The sequence below is a fragment of the Pan paniscus genome, chromosome 4 (genome assembly GCF_029289425.2).
Source record: "Pan paniscus chromosome 4, NHGRI_mPanPan1-v2.0_pri, whole genome shotgun sequence".
NCBI lineage: Eukaryota > Metazoa > Chordata > Mammalia > Primates > Hominidae > Pan > Pan paniscus.
The window spans coordinates 58,610,801-58,628,346 of NC_073253.2; the positions used below are offsets into that span (position 1 = coordinate 58,610,801).

Below are 17,546 nucleotides of genomic sequence, written 5' to 3' on the forward strand. Positions count from 1 at the left end.
CAGTGATTAAAAAAAAATCAAAGAGGCAGGAAAGTCAATCCATCAAAGAGACCAGGAAGTAACCAGATAAACGAAGTAGTAACAAGGACATTTAATGTTTTTGTAACTGTACCCTATCTGTTCAAGCAGATAGGATTTCTATAAACTAGAAATAGAAGAAAACATTAAGAAAAAAAAGGAAGCTAAAAAAAGTTAAGAGACACAGAGGATAACAAAAATAAATTGAACTTCTAGCAAAGAAAATATAATATCTGAGATTAAAAATGCATTCATGCCTATAAGCCCAGCACTTTGGGAGAGCAAGGCAGGAGAATCACTTGAGCCCAGGAGTTTGAGACCAGTGTAGGCAACACAGCGAGATTTCATCTCCACAAATAATCAAAAACTTAGCCAGTCATGGTGGCACATGCCTGTGGTCCCAGCTACTAGGGACGCTGAGTTGGACTGCTTGAGCCCACAAGTTTGAGAATGCAAACGAGCTCTGTTTGTGCCACTGCACTCCAACCTGGGCGACAGAGCAAGACCCTGCCTCAAAAACAAACCAACCAATAAAAAAGTAGCACTCAATGAGATTAACAGCAGATTAGAAAATTCAGAAGCAAAGATTAATAAATTTAAAGACATTGCATTAGAAATGACCCACAAATGAAACTCAAAAGAAAAAAAATGAATATAGTATCAGTGAGTTGTGAGACAACTTTAAGTGGCCCAAAAGAGTCCTTGAACAAGAGCCCTGAGGACTGCAAAAACAAACCCAAAGACAAGAAAAAAATGCAAAAACAACACCAAGGTACATAAAAAACAAACTGCTTAAAATCAATGATAAAAATCAATCTTAAAAGCAGCCAGAGGAAAAAAGACACATTATGTACAGAGGATCAAAGGTATACTAGGATTTCTTGTCATAAACTATGCAACTCAAAAGGCAGTCTTAAAAGAAAATTACAATTCCATACCAAAGGAAAATACCTTTCAAAAAAAAGTAAAAGATTTTCAGACATACAAAAGTTAAAAGATTTTCTCATCAGTAGAACTGCACTACAATAAACTGCTAAAGGCATTTCTTCAGATAGAAGGGAAATGATGCTGTACAGAAAACAAGATCAAACATATCAGACGTGTCAAATTATTTAAGAAACATATCAAAAACATGGCCAGGCATGGTAGCTCATGCCTGTAATCCCAGAAATTTGGGAGTCCAAGGTGGGACGATTGCTTGAGCCCAGGAGTTTGAGACCAGCCTATTTGAGTTTGAGACTCTGTGTTGCCTCTAAAAAAAAAGAAAAAAAAAATTAGCCAGGTGTGATGGTGCATGCTTTTAGTCCCATCTACTAGGAAGGCTGAGGCAGGAGGATCGCCTGAGCCCAGAGGTCAAGGCTGCAGTGAGCCATGACTGCGCAGAAGAAAAAAAAATCATGTCAATAGATGCAAAAAAAGCACTTGACAAAATCCAGTATCTAAATATTTTATACCCATAGACATAAATACATATGCAAACAAAATCTCTGCAAACTAAGAACAGAAGTTCCTCAAACTGATAAATAAAAAGCATCTGTGAAAAACCAACAGGTAATATCATGCTTAACGATGAAAGCCTGAGTGTTTTTCTCCTAATATGAGGAACAAGAAAAGAATGTCCTCTTTTATTACTTCAAGTAAACATTGTATTAGAGGTTCAATAAGACATGAAAAAGAAATTGTTCAAAAGGGACAAGTAAAACCATCTTCACTAGCAGAAATCAAACAGCAAAAAAGAAACTTTTAAAGAGTGAAATAAGAAACAAAGTGACTTTAAAAAGAAAGCTACTCACTCGGCGCATACTGTTTTTCCCGCTGAGGTATGTGCAGATACTAGAACAGACTGATTATTGTCAACACACTGAATGGCCTCTCTTTGAAAAGCATCAAGAATGAATGGGTATTCCTATAAAAACAAAACATTAATATCTGCATAAAAACATCTAGTTGTATCAAAGCATACTTAAAATCAAAACACAAGCAGGCTACCCCCCAAAGCATTCTGGGAGTATTCCTTTATGATTTTATTTAGAAAATATACTACACACTAGTGAAAATAAGGAAGAGTACACTACATTTTTGCCCAAACAACACAGAAGCTAATTCTGCTCTCTAATCTTTCAATCATTACATTATGTTGGTGTCTATTATATTAATAATAAAATAATCATTACCATTTACCAAAAACAAGCTCTGTGGCCAGGCACTGTGTAACACATTTTCCATATATTATTACTAATTTTCACAACAACCCCTATCATAGATATTATTTCCTTTCATAGGTAGGAACTCTGAGGCTCTAAAAGTCTCTCAGTAAAGTTCACTCCGTAGAGGCAGAATATTACATCTATTAGACTTTAAGAGTTCATGCATACTCTACCATACCGCCTTTTTTATTTAAGAAAATTACTTGGAAAATTAAACCTTAAAAATTTCTTGGCCTTTTAAGGTCTATCAGGCCTTCCAAATCCGTCTAAAAAAAGCACAGAGTTCCGGTTTCATTAGAAGCCTGTTAAAACCCTAAAACTATAGGCAAAAACTAGTACACATGTATTTTTTGCTGGAGAAAGGTTGATAACTTTCATTACATTCTTTTAAAAGGTTGAGAATCACAATTTTAATATTTTAAAATCTCATCATGTGATGGCTGGTTTCCAGCATAGTTGTTAACTGATTCAGTTCTCATTATATTTGTCTTTAGTTGGCTTGTTCTTGATACATACATATACATGTTGTGGGAAATATAAAAATCTCATTTGAAATAAGAATTTTAAGAAAAAGAGAGTCTCACGAAACTATATAAACTGTATTACCCAAAGTACAGACCTTAGCAGCTTTTCCAACTCGTGGTTTAAGTGGTAAATAATCCTCATCTGCAGGAAGTGCAACCTGACAACAAAGTAAAAAAGAAAAAAAAACCTCACCAACTATTTGAGAACTGATGTATTTAGCATTCCATAATGAATGATGGTTTGGAAAATAAAACTGATGAACTAGAGTGATGAACTTTAGCTGTCTCAGACACTGTAAATCAAATAACTGTCTTTAAGAACAAGGCAAAAAGCTAGTTTCAACACTCAGAAATTACATCTACTCGCATTTGTCTAAGGGTAATAATTGAAAGCTGATGTTTATCTCCCTGAGGAAACTGTGTACTTTTTAAAGTCGAAACTACTACAAAACAGAAGAATAACAACACAGTGGGTAGAAAACAACATAGAACAGAAAGAGAAACTTTTGAATGCTCATATGCTGACAGGGAATGGCAATTAGAAAAAAAGAGACTCTAGAAATAGTTAAGGGAAAAGGAAATTAATAAAGTCTTTGTGCAGTGTGGCGATTCCTCAAGGATCTACAACTAGAAATACCATTTGACCCAGGATCCCATTACTGGGTATATACCCAAAGGATTATAAATCTTTCTACTACAAAGACACATGCATACGTATATTCATTGCGGCACTATTCACAATAGCAAAGACTTGGAACCAACCCAAATGTCCATCAATGATAGACTGGATAAAGAAAATGTGGCACATATACACCATGGAATACTATGCAGCCATAAAAGTTGATGAGTTCATGTCCTTTGCAGGGATATGGATGAAGCTGGAAACTCATTCTCAGCAAACTATCACAACAACACAAAACCAAACACTGCCATGTTCTCACTCATAAGTGGGAGTTGAACAATGAGAACACATGGACACAGGGCAGGGAACATCACAAACCGGGGCCTGTAGAGAGGTGGGGGGCTGGGGGGGGATAGCATTAGGAGAAATACCTAATGAAGGCTGACAGGATGATGGGTGCAGCAAACCACCATGGCAGGTGTATACTCATGTAACAAAACTGCATGTTCTGCACATGTACCCCAGAACTTAAAGTATAATAATTAAAAATAAATAAATAAAGTCTTTGTGGAGATAGGATAAGACACAATCAAGAATACTGGCAGAACAACCATCCTTAGTCTGGAAGGGGAATGTGACACGTACAAATAGCCTTGGTGATGGAGGTTAAAATCAGAGGACATTTCAACTTGATATCCTCAAGCCTGTGAAGAGGAAAAGTCACCCTGCTGAGAAAGTGGGAAGAAGTGACAGAAAGGTGGGCTTGAAGATAATCATGGAGCACAGAAGGGGCTTTTGACCTCCTGAGGATAGAGTTTGTATTTCTTTTTTCTTTTTTTGAGACAGAGTCTCACTCTGTCACCCAGGCTGGAGTACAGTGGCGTGATCTCAGCTCACTGCAACCTCCACCTTCCTGGTTCAAGCAATTCCCCTGCCTCAGCCTCCTGAGTAGCTGGGATTACAGGCACATGCCACCATGCCTGGTTAATTTTTTTTGTATTTTTAGTAGAGACGGGGTTTCACCATGCTGGCCAGACTGGTCTCAAACTCCTGACCTCAGGCAATCCGCCTGCCTCGCCCTCCCAAAGTGCTGGGATTATAGACGTGAGCCACTGTGCCCAGCCATGTTTATGTTTTTCCATCTTTTATAAGCCCAGATAACTGAATAGGGTCTAACATATCCTGAATAATCAAATGGACATCACACCTGTCAGACACTATGTACTACCTCTAAAGAAACATAAGAGACTTTCAGTAGAAAAATATTTTAAAAGATAAATTTCTAGAAATCATGTCCTTTGCAGTAACATGGATGCAGCTGGAGGCCATCATCCTGATTTAACGCAGAAACAGAAAATCAAATACCGCATATTCTCACTACGTTTAGTGAGAGCTAAACATAGGGTACACATGGACATAAAGATAAGAACAACAGACACTGAGGACTCCAACAGCAGGAAGTGAAAGTGGGAAAGGGTTGAAAAACTATTTAATACCTACTGGGTAGTATGTTCACTATTTGGGTGACGGGTTCAACTGAAGCCCAAACCTCAGCATTACACGATATACCCATGTAACAAACCTGCACATGGCTAGGCACAGTGCCTCATGCCTGTAATCCCAGCACTTTGGGAGGCCAAGATGGCTGGATCACTTGAAGTCAGGAGTTTGAGACCAGCCTGACCAACATGGTGAAACCCAGTCTCTACTAAAAATAAAAAAAAAAATTAAAAAAAAAAAAATTAGCCAAGCGTGGTGGCACGCACCTGTAATCCCAGCTGCTTGGGAGGCTGAGGCAGAAGGATTGCTTGAGCCTGGGACGTGGAGGTTGCAGTGAGCCGAGATCACATCACTGCACTCCAGCCTGGACGACATAGTGAGACTCTTAAAAAAAAAAAAAACAAAAAAAACCCCCCCCAAAAAAACAACACTTGCATATATGTACCACCTCCTGAAAAAATCAAACTTGCATATGTACCACCTCCTGAATCTGAAGTTAAAAAAAAAAAAGATAAGGTTCTAAACCTACATTGAAAGTCTTTTTGTTAATTTGGATTACTCTGCTTATTCAACAGACTTTTAATGAGATTCTCCAATTACCTCTAAAAATAACTTGCTATAATGTTTATAATAAAAAATTTTGAGAAGGAAATAGTGTTATAGTTCCATCATGTCCCTAATGTGTATAAATTCTCACTTCTAAATGGATACAAGCTATCTCTGACCACCATCTTGTGGCAGAACAAAGAAACTGCAATTTATCAGTCATCGGAGCAAGACATGAAATAGCATGTAACCTTCAAAAATAGCACTGTTACTTAACTTTAGGAGTATGAATGCTCTAAACACCTACTCTGTGCTAGGTACTTTACCTAATGTACTTCTATAATCCTCACAACCACACCACAAGGTAGATCCCTTTATTGCAAATTTAAAAACTACAAAAAAACAATGTTTTTAAATAAACAAAGAGGTTAAGAAATTTACCCAAGATTGGCCGGGCGCAGTGGCTCATGCCTGTAATCCCAGCACTTTGGTAGGCTGAGGCAGGTGGATCACGAGGTCAGGAGTTTGAGACCAGCCTGGCCAACATAGTGAAACCCCATCTCTACTAAAAATACAAAAATTAGCCAGGCGTGGTGGCGCACGCCTGTAATCCCAGCTACCCAGGAGGCTGAGGCAGGAGAATTGCTTGAACCCGGGAGGCGGAGGTTGCAGTAAGCCGAGATTGCGCCATTGCACTCCAGCCTGGTCGACAACAGCGAACCTCTGCCTTAAAAAAAAAAAAAAAAAAAGTTAAAATAAGAAATTTACCCAAGATTATAGTTAAGAAAAATGCTGGGGGAGGATCTGAACCCAAGTTTAATTACAAAGCCCCAACTCTTCCACTAAGTACCCCATGGAAACTATTTATTGTTTCCAAGGTCCTCATGGCTAAACTGTTTGCTGATCATCATACTAGATAGTCCAAAGAAAAATCCCATTTGTAACACTAACCTTCTGTATGCTGTTTGTGCTTACCTCATGTGTACACCCTTCAACAGTTTCAACTGATTGTACCTTGACTCTGGGCATCAGGTCTGCCAAACTTAAAAAAAAAATTGTTTAAAGTTACACAAAAACAAATTACTTTTCTATAATTTGATAATAAGCCTCACATTGCACTGTTAAGGAAAATGACACTGTCCAATCATCAGTATTCCAAATAGGAAAAACTTTGGCTATTAAGAATACATAGAAATGTTTTCACATTATGCAAATATATGCTGAAAATTAAAAATGACCAGTTAACATCTTTTATTACAGATACAGAACAGACTGCCGAGTGATTATTCAAATAATTATGTCGGCTTAGTTCCAATAACTATTTTGAATAAAAAGTACCTCTACCAAGCACTGTCACCACTTCAAAACATAAGCTGGTTATAAACCATTACACAATAGAAAGTATAAAGTAAACTAGCCCAATTGATTTGTTGCTATTATTTATAGAAGTGTTCCTGGCCAGGCACAGTGGCTCACACCTGTAATCCCAACACTTTGGGAGGCTGAAGTAGGTGGATCACTTGAGCCCAGGAGTTCAAGACCAGCTTGGGCAATACGGCAAAAACTCACTACAAAAAAACTCAAAAATTAGCATACGTGGTGGCACGCGCCTGTAGTCCCAGCTACTCAAGACATTGAGGCAGGAGAATCACCTGACCCTGGGGAGGCTGAGATGGCAGTGAGCTGTGATCACACCACTGCACTCCAGCCTGGGTGACAGAGTGAGACAATGTCTCAAAAAAAAAAAGTTCCTTATTCTCATCAAAATCCTACATTATGCTATCTAGGTCCTCTGTTTAGACTCTGAAAAGGCAAAACTGGATAAAATGAAGAAAAATAGATGTATTTCTGTGCTAGATTATTATCTTACTTATCGTACTTCTGAGATTTAAGTCAATAATATTACTTTGGACAAACTCAAAAGTTACAAACAAGTAACAATGACTTTAAACTACAAATATTATTTTGTAACTTACTATAGTAGCCTGGGAAAATGGTGCATCTTAAATATTCCAGTGACACATCTATCACCATTTATAGGAGATAATTTTACTAACTGTAACAAAAGTTAACTGGTTTTAAAAAAAAATCACAGAAATTGTAAACTCTTCATGGTAGTGCCAAGTTCAAATATGGAACATTAGAAGGGAGGAGCAAAGTTGTAAAGATCATTACCACAATACAAAACAGGTCAACCAAGGGTACTGGCATCAACTTTTAGAAAGCTCCAGCTTCCAAAATCAGATAAATACCAGCGATTCCAGCCACAGATACCCATAGCAGGAGTCTTGAGATGCACAGCCACTCTACTCCACATGCAACAATGAAAATCTAATTCGCTCTAATGTTCCTTCCCACTTATTCCTTCCACTGAGTTAGCTTTATTTTTTCCTTTTATTCCACTCTTCCAGTTATCCTCCTCCTGAGGCATTACAAATAAAGAAAATGTATTTTTTTAAATCAGGTTTTAAGACTTTTTTCTCAAAACTGGATTCTAAAGTATTAAAAGATGAGTATTTTCTATATTGCTTTCCAACTCCCCAAACTTAGGTAAGTGTTCTACATTTACGTGCCTGTGCAAAAATAGAAAGAATATCTTCATTTCTCTAATACGGGCATATATCTAAGTAGCAACATGGAGACAATTTTTAAAACCTCATGTAACCACCTGAATTATGAGTTACTAACATTTAGGACTTTGGAAATATTACCTTAAGTCTTCAGTTATTGACTCTTCTATCCTGGGCTTCTTTCCAAAAATGGGTTCATCTGTACCTTCGAAATCTACATCTCTCTTATTTTTTCCATTATTAGTTGATTCTGATTGTAATTTACCATCAAAATGTTTCCTGAAAAGTAAATAGTTTGGAATGAATTCTGCAGTATCCACTTTTACTTTAAGGGCAACATCATAAAATACTGCTCTATACCATTAACAGAAAGTCATGTTTTAAATAGATGAATGTTACAAACAACAACTGGCTGAAGCCCGGAATACCTTAACTTTATAACTAGTAAAACTGAATACTACTGCATTTGTATTTCATTTTTCTTTGATGGTTTAAAATTATCTTAAAATTCACATTAACATAACTATTAAATATATTTTCTTTAAAACTGTAAATTAAAACATCATTAGACATTAACATGAGTTACCTTTAACAAACATTTAATGCTTTCTCTAAAGGCATGATACCACTATTTGGAAGAAAATTTTTTGTGATTAGATTTGCTGGTCAAAAGTAGTGACAATAAATGACGTTTGGAGCCGGGCACGGTGGCTCATATCCGTAATCCAAGCACTTTGGGAGGCCGAGGTGGATGATCACTTGAGGTCGGGAGTTAGAGACCAGCCTGGACAGCATGGCAAAATCCCATCTCTACTAAAAATACAAAAATGAGCTGGGTATGATGGCGCATGCCTGTAGTCCCAGCTACTCGAGAGGCTGAGACAGGTGAACTGCTTGAACCCAGGAGGCAGATGCTGCAGTAAGCTGAGATCGCGCCACTGCACTCCAGCCTAGGAGACAAAGCAAGACTGTCTCAGGAAAAAAAAAAAAAAAAAGAAATAGATGTTTGGTACACTGAATATCCATAGGGGAATTCAATCTGACCTGTACCTCATCATACACAAAAATCAATTCCATGTGAATTTTAGATCTGTGAAAAGGCAAAAACAACAAAGAATCTAGAAGATAAAATGAGAAAATGATCTTCCGGACTTCTTAACCAGGACAGAAAATTAGGGGTGAGGATTATAAATCAATTTTTAAAAGATAACCCAATTAAAAAAATGAGCAAAGGACTTAGTGGGCACTTTAGAAAAGAGGATATTCAAATGGGCAACAAGCACATGAAAAGGAGCTCAACACCATTACTTATGACAGAATTGTAAATCAGATATCAGGTCAGTGGCTCAAACTTTTTGGTTTCAGAATCCTTTCTCAGTCTTAAAAGTTATAAGAAACTCTAATGAATTTTATGTGGTTGTATCTATTGATATTTGCAATATTAGATATTAAGATTAAAAATTTTTAAAATACTTATTAATTCACTTTAAAATGGCAACAGTCAAACCACTACATATTAACATGAGTAACATTTTTGGTAAAAAATAAGTATTTTCTACAAAAATTTTAACGAGAATGGCATAGTTTTTATATTTTTCCAAATCTCTCATGTCTGGCTTAACAGAAACAGCAGGATTCACCTGTTTCTGTATTCAACTTGCTATGACACATTGTTTTGGTCAAAGCATATGAAGAAAAATCTAGCCTTACACAGATATGTAACTAAAGAAGGACAGGGTATTTTAATAGACTTTTCGGAAAATTGTGACTTTGCCCCTCTGATCCCGTAACAAAACAGTCACACTCAGAACTGCTATTCCATTTACAGTCATGAATTGTGCAAACGATGTTGAGCCAAAGCCAAACATAAAAACATATTTTGTATGATTCCACTTACATAACAGTCCCAAACAAAAAAACTAACACATGTTGTTATCAGGACAGTTATTTTTCTAAGGGACACAGAGGGGTTGTAATATTCTGTTTTTTTGCACAGAATGGTGGCTGCATGGATGTGTTCCACACACTCTAAAAATCCATCCCATAATCTGCACACTTTTCTTTATGTTTTATTTAAACAATTTTTAGGCTGGGCGGGGTGACTCATGCCTGTAATCCCAGTACTTTGGGAGGCCAAGGCGGGCGGATCACGAGGTCAGGAGATCGAGACCATCCTGGCTAACATGGTGAAACCCCGTCGTCTCTACTAAAAATACAAAAAATTAGCCGGGTGTGGTGGTGGGCACCTGTAGTCCCAGGTACTCGGGAGGCTGAGGTAGAATGGTGTGAACCCGGGAGGTGGAGCCTGCAGTGAGCTGAGATCGCGCCACTGTACTCCAGCCTGGGCGACAGAGCAAGACTCCCTCTCAAAAAAAAAAAAAAAAAAAAGACTTTTTAATAAAGGGTAAAACAATACTGATCCATATGCTTGAACAACCTTTCCCTAATGAAGTCCATTCTCTGATACCTAGCAAAACCTAAAATTTGTAAATTCTGTCACTCCCAATTTTGCAAAAAAGCTATTCATTCTAGTCCCATTTTTGTTGCTGACTACTTACGTGAACCTCTTCTGGACAGGTCATCAATATCCTTGGGCCTCAGGAAAACAAGACATTTGGACAATAACTGAGATCCTTTCTAGGTGTAACATTCTATTATTCTATCTCTGAGTAAGCAACAACTAAGCCACTATATTTAAAACATTCTATTACGAGCTGGTTAAAGTCTATAAAACAAAGAAACATGAAAGGTCCCAAACCTTTGAGAAACTGAAATTCATAGTAGAACACTTCTGGTCAGAAGTGCTACATTATTCTTTAATATTGCATGTCAGACTTTTAGGACTCTAATTATTTATTTCTCTCATAGCTTGGTATGTATGTCACATGTGGAACTTGCACACAAACATCTGAGTTATCCAGAAAGGCTGGAAATGAAGTGTTGTAGATAACCAGCTTACTTTTTAAGGATAAGGTTTTAATTTATTGAAACCATCTGAGAATGTTATTCTTCTTAGTTCATAAGGGTAGCATGCTCTATACATAGCACAAGAAAGAGCACCAAATTGGCCATTAAGCCCAAACAACAAATTTGGCCAACATCTAATTATAACTTATTGGCCAACAAACCCAAACTGGGATAACTAGCCTGTAATTACAGAGGATAAAAATCAATCTCTAACCTACAGAGGAATTTGGCAACACCTAGCAACACATTCTAAAATGTTAAGGTCATGAAATTCAAAGACTAGTACATATTACATGAGACAAAAAAGACATGACAACCAAATCACTCAATCCTATATAGAATTATTTTCTTATAAAGGACATTAAAGCAATTGGCAAAATCTGGATAAGTCTGATTAGGTAACAGTACTGTACCAATATATAACTTCCTAATTTTGATAACTATAAACTGTGGTTACATAAAAGAATGCTCTCATTTTCAGAAAATACACACTAAGCAACTTAGAAATCTAGAGGTAAATGGGCAACATATCTGCAACTTACTCTAAACAGTTCAGAAAAAATTATATATCCACAAACATACACATATACATATGCATTATGGGAAGAAAGAGGAAGGGAGGATAAAGTAAACGTGGTAAAGTGTTAAAATTTAGAATATTTGAGTGAAGATGTACAAGAATTTTGGTGCCATTCTTATATATTTTCTCTAAGTCTGAAATTATGTCAAATAAGAAGTTTTTTTAAGTACTCACACTACCTGAAATGACATTTAGTACTACTTGTAATAAAAGTTAAGCAGTGACTGTTGTGTACAACCATTGTATCTCGCCTAGAGAAGAACATGTGCCAAGCAGAAGTATTTGGTCTTTTTAAACTTTTATTTTAGGTTTGGGGGTACATGTGAAGGTTTGCTACGCAGGTAAACACGTCATGGGGGTTTGTTGTACATATTATTTCATCATCTAGATATTAAGGCCAGTGCCCAACAGTTATCTTTTCTGCTCCTCTCCCTCCTTCCACCCTCCCTCCAAGTAGACCCCAGTGTCTGTTGTTTCCTTCTCTGTGTTCATAAGTTATCTTTTAGCTCCCATTTATAAGCGAGAACATGCAGTATTTGGTTTTCTGTTCCTGCATTAGTTTGCTAAGGATGATAGCCTCCAGCTCCATCCATGTTCCTGCAAAAGACATGATCTCATTCTTTTTCATGGCTGCATAATATTTCATGGTGTATACGTACCACATTTTCTTTATCCAATCTGTCATTGATGGGCATTTGGGTTGATTCCATGTCTTTGCTATTGTGAATAGTGCTGCAATGAACATCCACATGCATGTGTCTTTATGGTAGAATGCTTTATATTCCTGTGGGTATATATCCAGTAATGGGATTGCTGGGTCTAATGGTATATCTGTTTTTAGCTCTTTGATGAATTGCCATATTGCCTTCCACAATGGTTGAACTGATTTACACTCCCACCAACAGTTGTAAGTGATCCCTTTTCTCTGCAACCTTGACAGCATCTGCTATTTTTTTAGTTTTTAGTAATAGCCATTCTGACTGGTGTTAGATGGTATCTCATTTGTGGTTTTGATTTGCAATTCTCTAATGATCAGTGATACTGAGCTTTTTTTATATGCTTTCTGGCCCCATGTATGTCTTCTTTTGAGAAATGTCTGTTCATGTCCTTTGTCCACCTTTTAATAAGGTTGTTTTTCTCCTGTAAATTTAAGTTCCTTATAAATGCTGCATATTAGACCTTTGTCAAATGCACAGTTTGCAAAAATTTTCTCCCATTCTGTGGGTTGTCTGTTTACTCTGTTGATAGTTTCTTTTGCTGTATGGAAGCTCTTAAGTTTAATTAGATCCCATTTGTCACTTTTTGCTTTTGTTGCAATGGCTTTTGGTGTCCTTGTCATCAAATCTTTGCCCATTCCTAGGTCCAGGATGATACTGCCTAGTTGTCTTCCAGGGGTTTTGTAGTTTTGGGTTTTACATTTGTCTTTAATCCACCTTGAGTTGATTTTTCTACATGGTGTAAAGAAGGGGTCCACCTTCAATTTTCTGCATATGGCTAGCCAGTTATCCCAGCAGCATTTATTGAATAGCGAGTCTTTTCCCCACTGCTTCGTTTTGTTAGCTTTGTCAAAGATCAGATGGTTGTAGATGTGCGGCCTTATTTCTAGCTCTCTACTCTGTTCCATTGTTCAATGTGCCTGTTTTTGTACCAGTATCATGCTGTTTGGTTACTGTAGCCTTGTAGTATAGTTTGAAGTAGGGTAATGTGATGCCTCTCCAGCTTTGTTCTTTTTGCTTAGGACTGCCTTGGCTATTTTTGGTTCCATATAAATTTTAAAGTAGTTCTTTCTAGTTCTGTGAAGAATGTCATTGGTAGTTTGATAGGAATAGCATTGAATCTGTACATTGCTTTGGGCACTATAGCCATTTTGATGATACTGATTCTTCCTATTCATGAGCATGGGGTGTTTTTCCATTTGTTTGTGTCTTCTCTGATTTCTTTGAACAGTATTTTGTAATTCTCATTGCATATATCTTTCACCTCCCTGGTTAGCTGTATTTCTAGGGTGTGTGTGTGGGAGGGGGGAGGTGTGTGGCAATTGTGAATGAGATTGCTTCTCTTATCTGGCTCTCAGTCTGGCTATTGTTGGTGTATAAGAATGCTAGCCTTTTTTGTACACTAATTTTTGTATCCAGCAGCTTTGCTGAAGTTGTTTGTCAGCTGGAGTGTTTGGGCCCAGACTATGGGGTTTCCTACATATAGAATTATGTTGTCTGCAGTTTGACTTCCTCTCTTCCTATTTGGATGCCCTTTCTTTCTTTCTTTTGCCTAACTGCTCTGGCTAGGACTTCCAATACTATGTTGAATAGAAGTGGTGAGAGAGGGCAGCCTTGCCTTGTGCCAGTTTTCAAGGGGAATGCTTCCAGCTTTCACTTTTTCAGTATAATGTTGGTTGTGGGTTTGTCATAGATGGCTCTATTATATTGAGGTATGTTCCTTCAATACCTAGGTTATTGAGAGTTTTTAACATGGAGGGGTGTTGAATTTTATCGAAGGCCTTTTCTGCATGTATTGAAATAATCATGTGGTTTTTTGTCTTTAGTTCTGTTCATGTGATGACTCACATTTGTTGATATTTGCATGTTGAACCAACCTTGCATCCTGGGGATGAAGCCTACTTGGTCATGGTGGATTAGCTTTTTGATGTGCTGCTGGATTTGGTTTGCAAGTATTCTGCTGAGGATTTTTGCATTGATGTTCATCAAGGATAGTGGCCTGAAGTTTTTTGTCGTTGTGTCTCTGCCCATTTTTGATATCAAGATGATGCTGGCCTCACATAATAAGTTGGGGAGGAGTCTTTCCTCCTCAATTTTTATGAATAATATCTGTAGGAATGCTACCAACATTTCTTTGTACATCTGGTAGAATTCTGCTGTGAATCCATCAGGTCCTGGGCTTTTTTTGGTGGGTAGGCTATTTATTACTGATTTAATTTTGGAGCTTGCTACTGGTCTGTTTAGGGAATCAATTTCTTCCTGGCTCAGTCTTGGGAGGGTGTATGTGTCCAAGAATTTATCCACCTCTTGTAGGTTTTCTAGTTTGTGTGTGTAGAGGTGTTCATAATAGTTTCTGATGGTTGTTTTTATTTCTGTGGAGTCAGTAGTAACATTTCCGTTGTAACTTCTAACTGTGTTTATTTGATTTCTGCCAGGGTATAAAACAATGATGTGAGCGTTCCACAGGTTTTTTTTTTTTTTTTTCAAGTTGGGTCCCAGCTGTATCATCCAGGGTGGCCCCAGCCTCCCTACTAGCTGGGACTACAGGCATGAGCCACTGCCCCCAGCTCCACAGTCTTATACTTCACTGTACAATTATACATAAGTATAAATACAGACTATTTTTAAAATGCTAGTGTAGAACAACCACCTTCTTAGTTGATGGAGATTTGTATGAAGTACACATATACTCAGAAATAGTTCTATTCTGAGAGCTACAAAGAAGTTAACCTGATAGTAATCTCCAGTGGATTAACTATTGCTCTATGCCGCAATGGAATATGGGTTTTTGTTGTTGTTGTTGTCTGTCTCGAAAAATATATATAATAATAATAATTACAAATATTTGTCAAAATGATTTTAGACTATCTGGGCAATCTGTTTAACACAATGAAAAGCACTGGTTTAAAACGGATCAGATGCACATGTAACAAATAAAACCATACAAGGATTTGAAGAAAACATGACAAAAAATCCAAGAGCAACAAGAACGACAAACGTGACTATATTAAAATTTTTCTGAATGACAAAACATTGGGGAAAATATTTGCAATTTATGTTAGAGAAATAATATCCCTAGTCTATAAAGAGGTCCAAAAATTAAGAAGGACCAACTATCAATTTTTTTAAAGATGAAAAGAAATATAAATTAACACGAATTGAAATACAATTTCTCATCTATCTCACTGACAAAAATCCAAGTTCAATACACTGTGAAAAAGGCCATAAAGTACTCTCACACATTACTGTTTGTATCAACTTTCTATTGCTGCTGTAACAGATTACCACAAACCCAGTGGCTTAAAATGGGCCCCCAACCCCTGGGCAGTTCATGGCCTGTTAGGAAACCAGGCTGCATAGCAGGAAGTGAGCAGCGAGTGAGTGAACATTACCACCTGAGCTCTGCCTCCAGTCAGATCAGCAGCAGCATTAGATTCTCATGGGAGCACAAACCCTATTGTGAATTGTACATGTGAAAAATTTAGGTTGTGCACTCCTTATGAGAATCTAATGCCTAAGGATCTAAGGTGGAAGAGTTTCATCCCAAAACCATCCCCCTACTGCTGGTCTGTGGAAAAACTGTCTTCCATGAAACCAGCCCCTGGTGCTAAAAAGGTTGGCGACGGTTGGCTTAAAATAGGACAAATTTACTGTTTTATAGTTCAGAAAGAAAGAAGTGCAATATAGGTCTTACAAGACCAAAACCAGGGTGCTGTGTTGGCAGGGCTGTGTTCCTACCTGAAGGCTCTGGGGGAAAATCCATTTCCTTGCCACTTCCACTTCTAGAGATCACCCACATTTGCCGGCTTATGACCCTATTCCTCCACCTTTAAAGTCAGCCAGAGCCCTTCTAATGTTGCTGTCTTTCTGGTTCTCTCCCTTCAGCTTCCTTCTTTCACTTTTATAAACCCTTGTTATTACTTCGGTCCCAACTGGATGATCCAGAATTCTCTCTCCACCTCAAGGTCAACTGATTAGCAGCATGAACTCCATCTGCAACTTTCTCCTTTGCCAAGTAACCTAACAATTTCAAACGTTCTAGGGATTGGGACATGAATATCACTAGGGGACTGTCATTGCTACCACACTGTTGAAAACACAAAATGGTACATCTCCTGTGGAGAGGAATTTGGCTACATCTAGCAAAAATGCCTACTTAGTTACTCTTTGACCTAGTAATTCGCTTCTAAGAATCTATTCCAAAGATAAAATGGCAAACAACAACAACAAGAAACAGACTTCTACAAAACAGACATTGTTGCATCATTTGTAACAGCAAAAGACTGAAAACAGTACCATGTTCATTCAGAGAACATTGATTGAAGGACTGCAACTATGCAGTTGTTAAAAAAAAAAACCAGCTCTCTACATATTGATATACGATGATCTCTTGGTCAAAATATCAAGTAAAAAAAGATGAACAGTTTTTAATGCTACCTTTTGCACAAGAAGTGAGAAATGGAGACATCTGATAGACACACATGTACGCACTATTTGATATTTTCAAAAAGAAAAGAGACAAAGCAAAAACTAAAGGGGAGGGAGGAAATGGAAGAAGGGGCAAGGATGGAAGCAAGAATGTACTGTTTTAAACTTTTGATTTTGTAACTACAAAATCTTTTACATAATTTCTTAAAAATTAAATTTTTAGCAATTCTTAAAAACTGTAAATACACTGAAACAAATGAACACAATAAATATCAAATTAGTGGCATAAACATTTAGAGAAAAGAACTACTACAGAGTATTTTCACTGTTACCACAATATATTGAGGGCAAAAAGAACCACAATTGCATTCAATATCTTATTAATTGCAAAATTATTTTTAAACTATTGTAAGTATATATAAGAAAAAGTTTAATTATGTAATTGTCAGCAGGAATGAGGATTTTCTTTTCTTTTTTTTGAGACATGTCTCTTTCTGTTACCTAGGCTAGAGTGCAGTGTCATGATCACAGCTCCCTGCAGCCTCAACCTCCCAGAGCTAAAGCAATCCTCCCACCTCAGCCTCCTGACTAGGAGGGACTACAGGCGCATGCCACAAGACCCAGCTAATTTTTTTTTTTTTTTTTTGTAGAGACAGGGTTTCACCACGTTGCCCAAGCTGGTCCCGAACTCCTGGGCTCAGGCAATCTACCTGCCTCAGCCTCCGAAAGTGCTGGGATTACAGAAAAGAGCCATGTGCCTGGCCTAGGAATGAGGATTTTCAACAAAACCGAGAAATGATACATTTATAAAAATCCAAAAAGTTAAATAAAAACCCTGTGATGTTAATTGTATTGCAAATGTCAGTAT

At 37.4% G+C, this 17,546-nt stretch overlaps 1 protein-coding gene across 1 annotated transcript in view; it reads right to left on the minus strand.

The window, feature by feature from the left end:
* The window catches only part of MTREX (Mtr4 exosome RNA helicase), a 117,971-nt gene that overhangs the window by 95,132 nt on the left and 5,293 nt on the right, over positions 1-17,546 (minus strand). The window contains exons 2-5 of the mRNA XM_003827367.5: positions 8,129-8,266; positions 6,393-6,459; positions 2,845-2,907; positions 1,812-1,924 (exon numbers count right to left, since the gene is read on the minus strand). Of these exons, the coding sequence (XP_003827415.1) occupies positions 1,812-1,924; positions 2,845-2,907; positions 6,393-6,459; positions 8,129-8,266 (381 nt within the window). The remainder of the gene's footprint in view (positions 1-1,811; positions 1,925-2,844; positions 2,908-6,392; positions 6,460-8,128; positions 8,267-17,546) is intronic.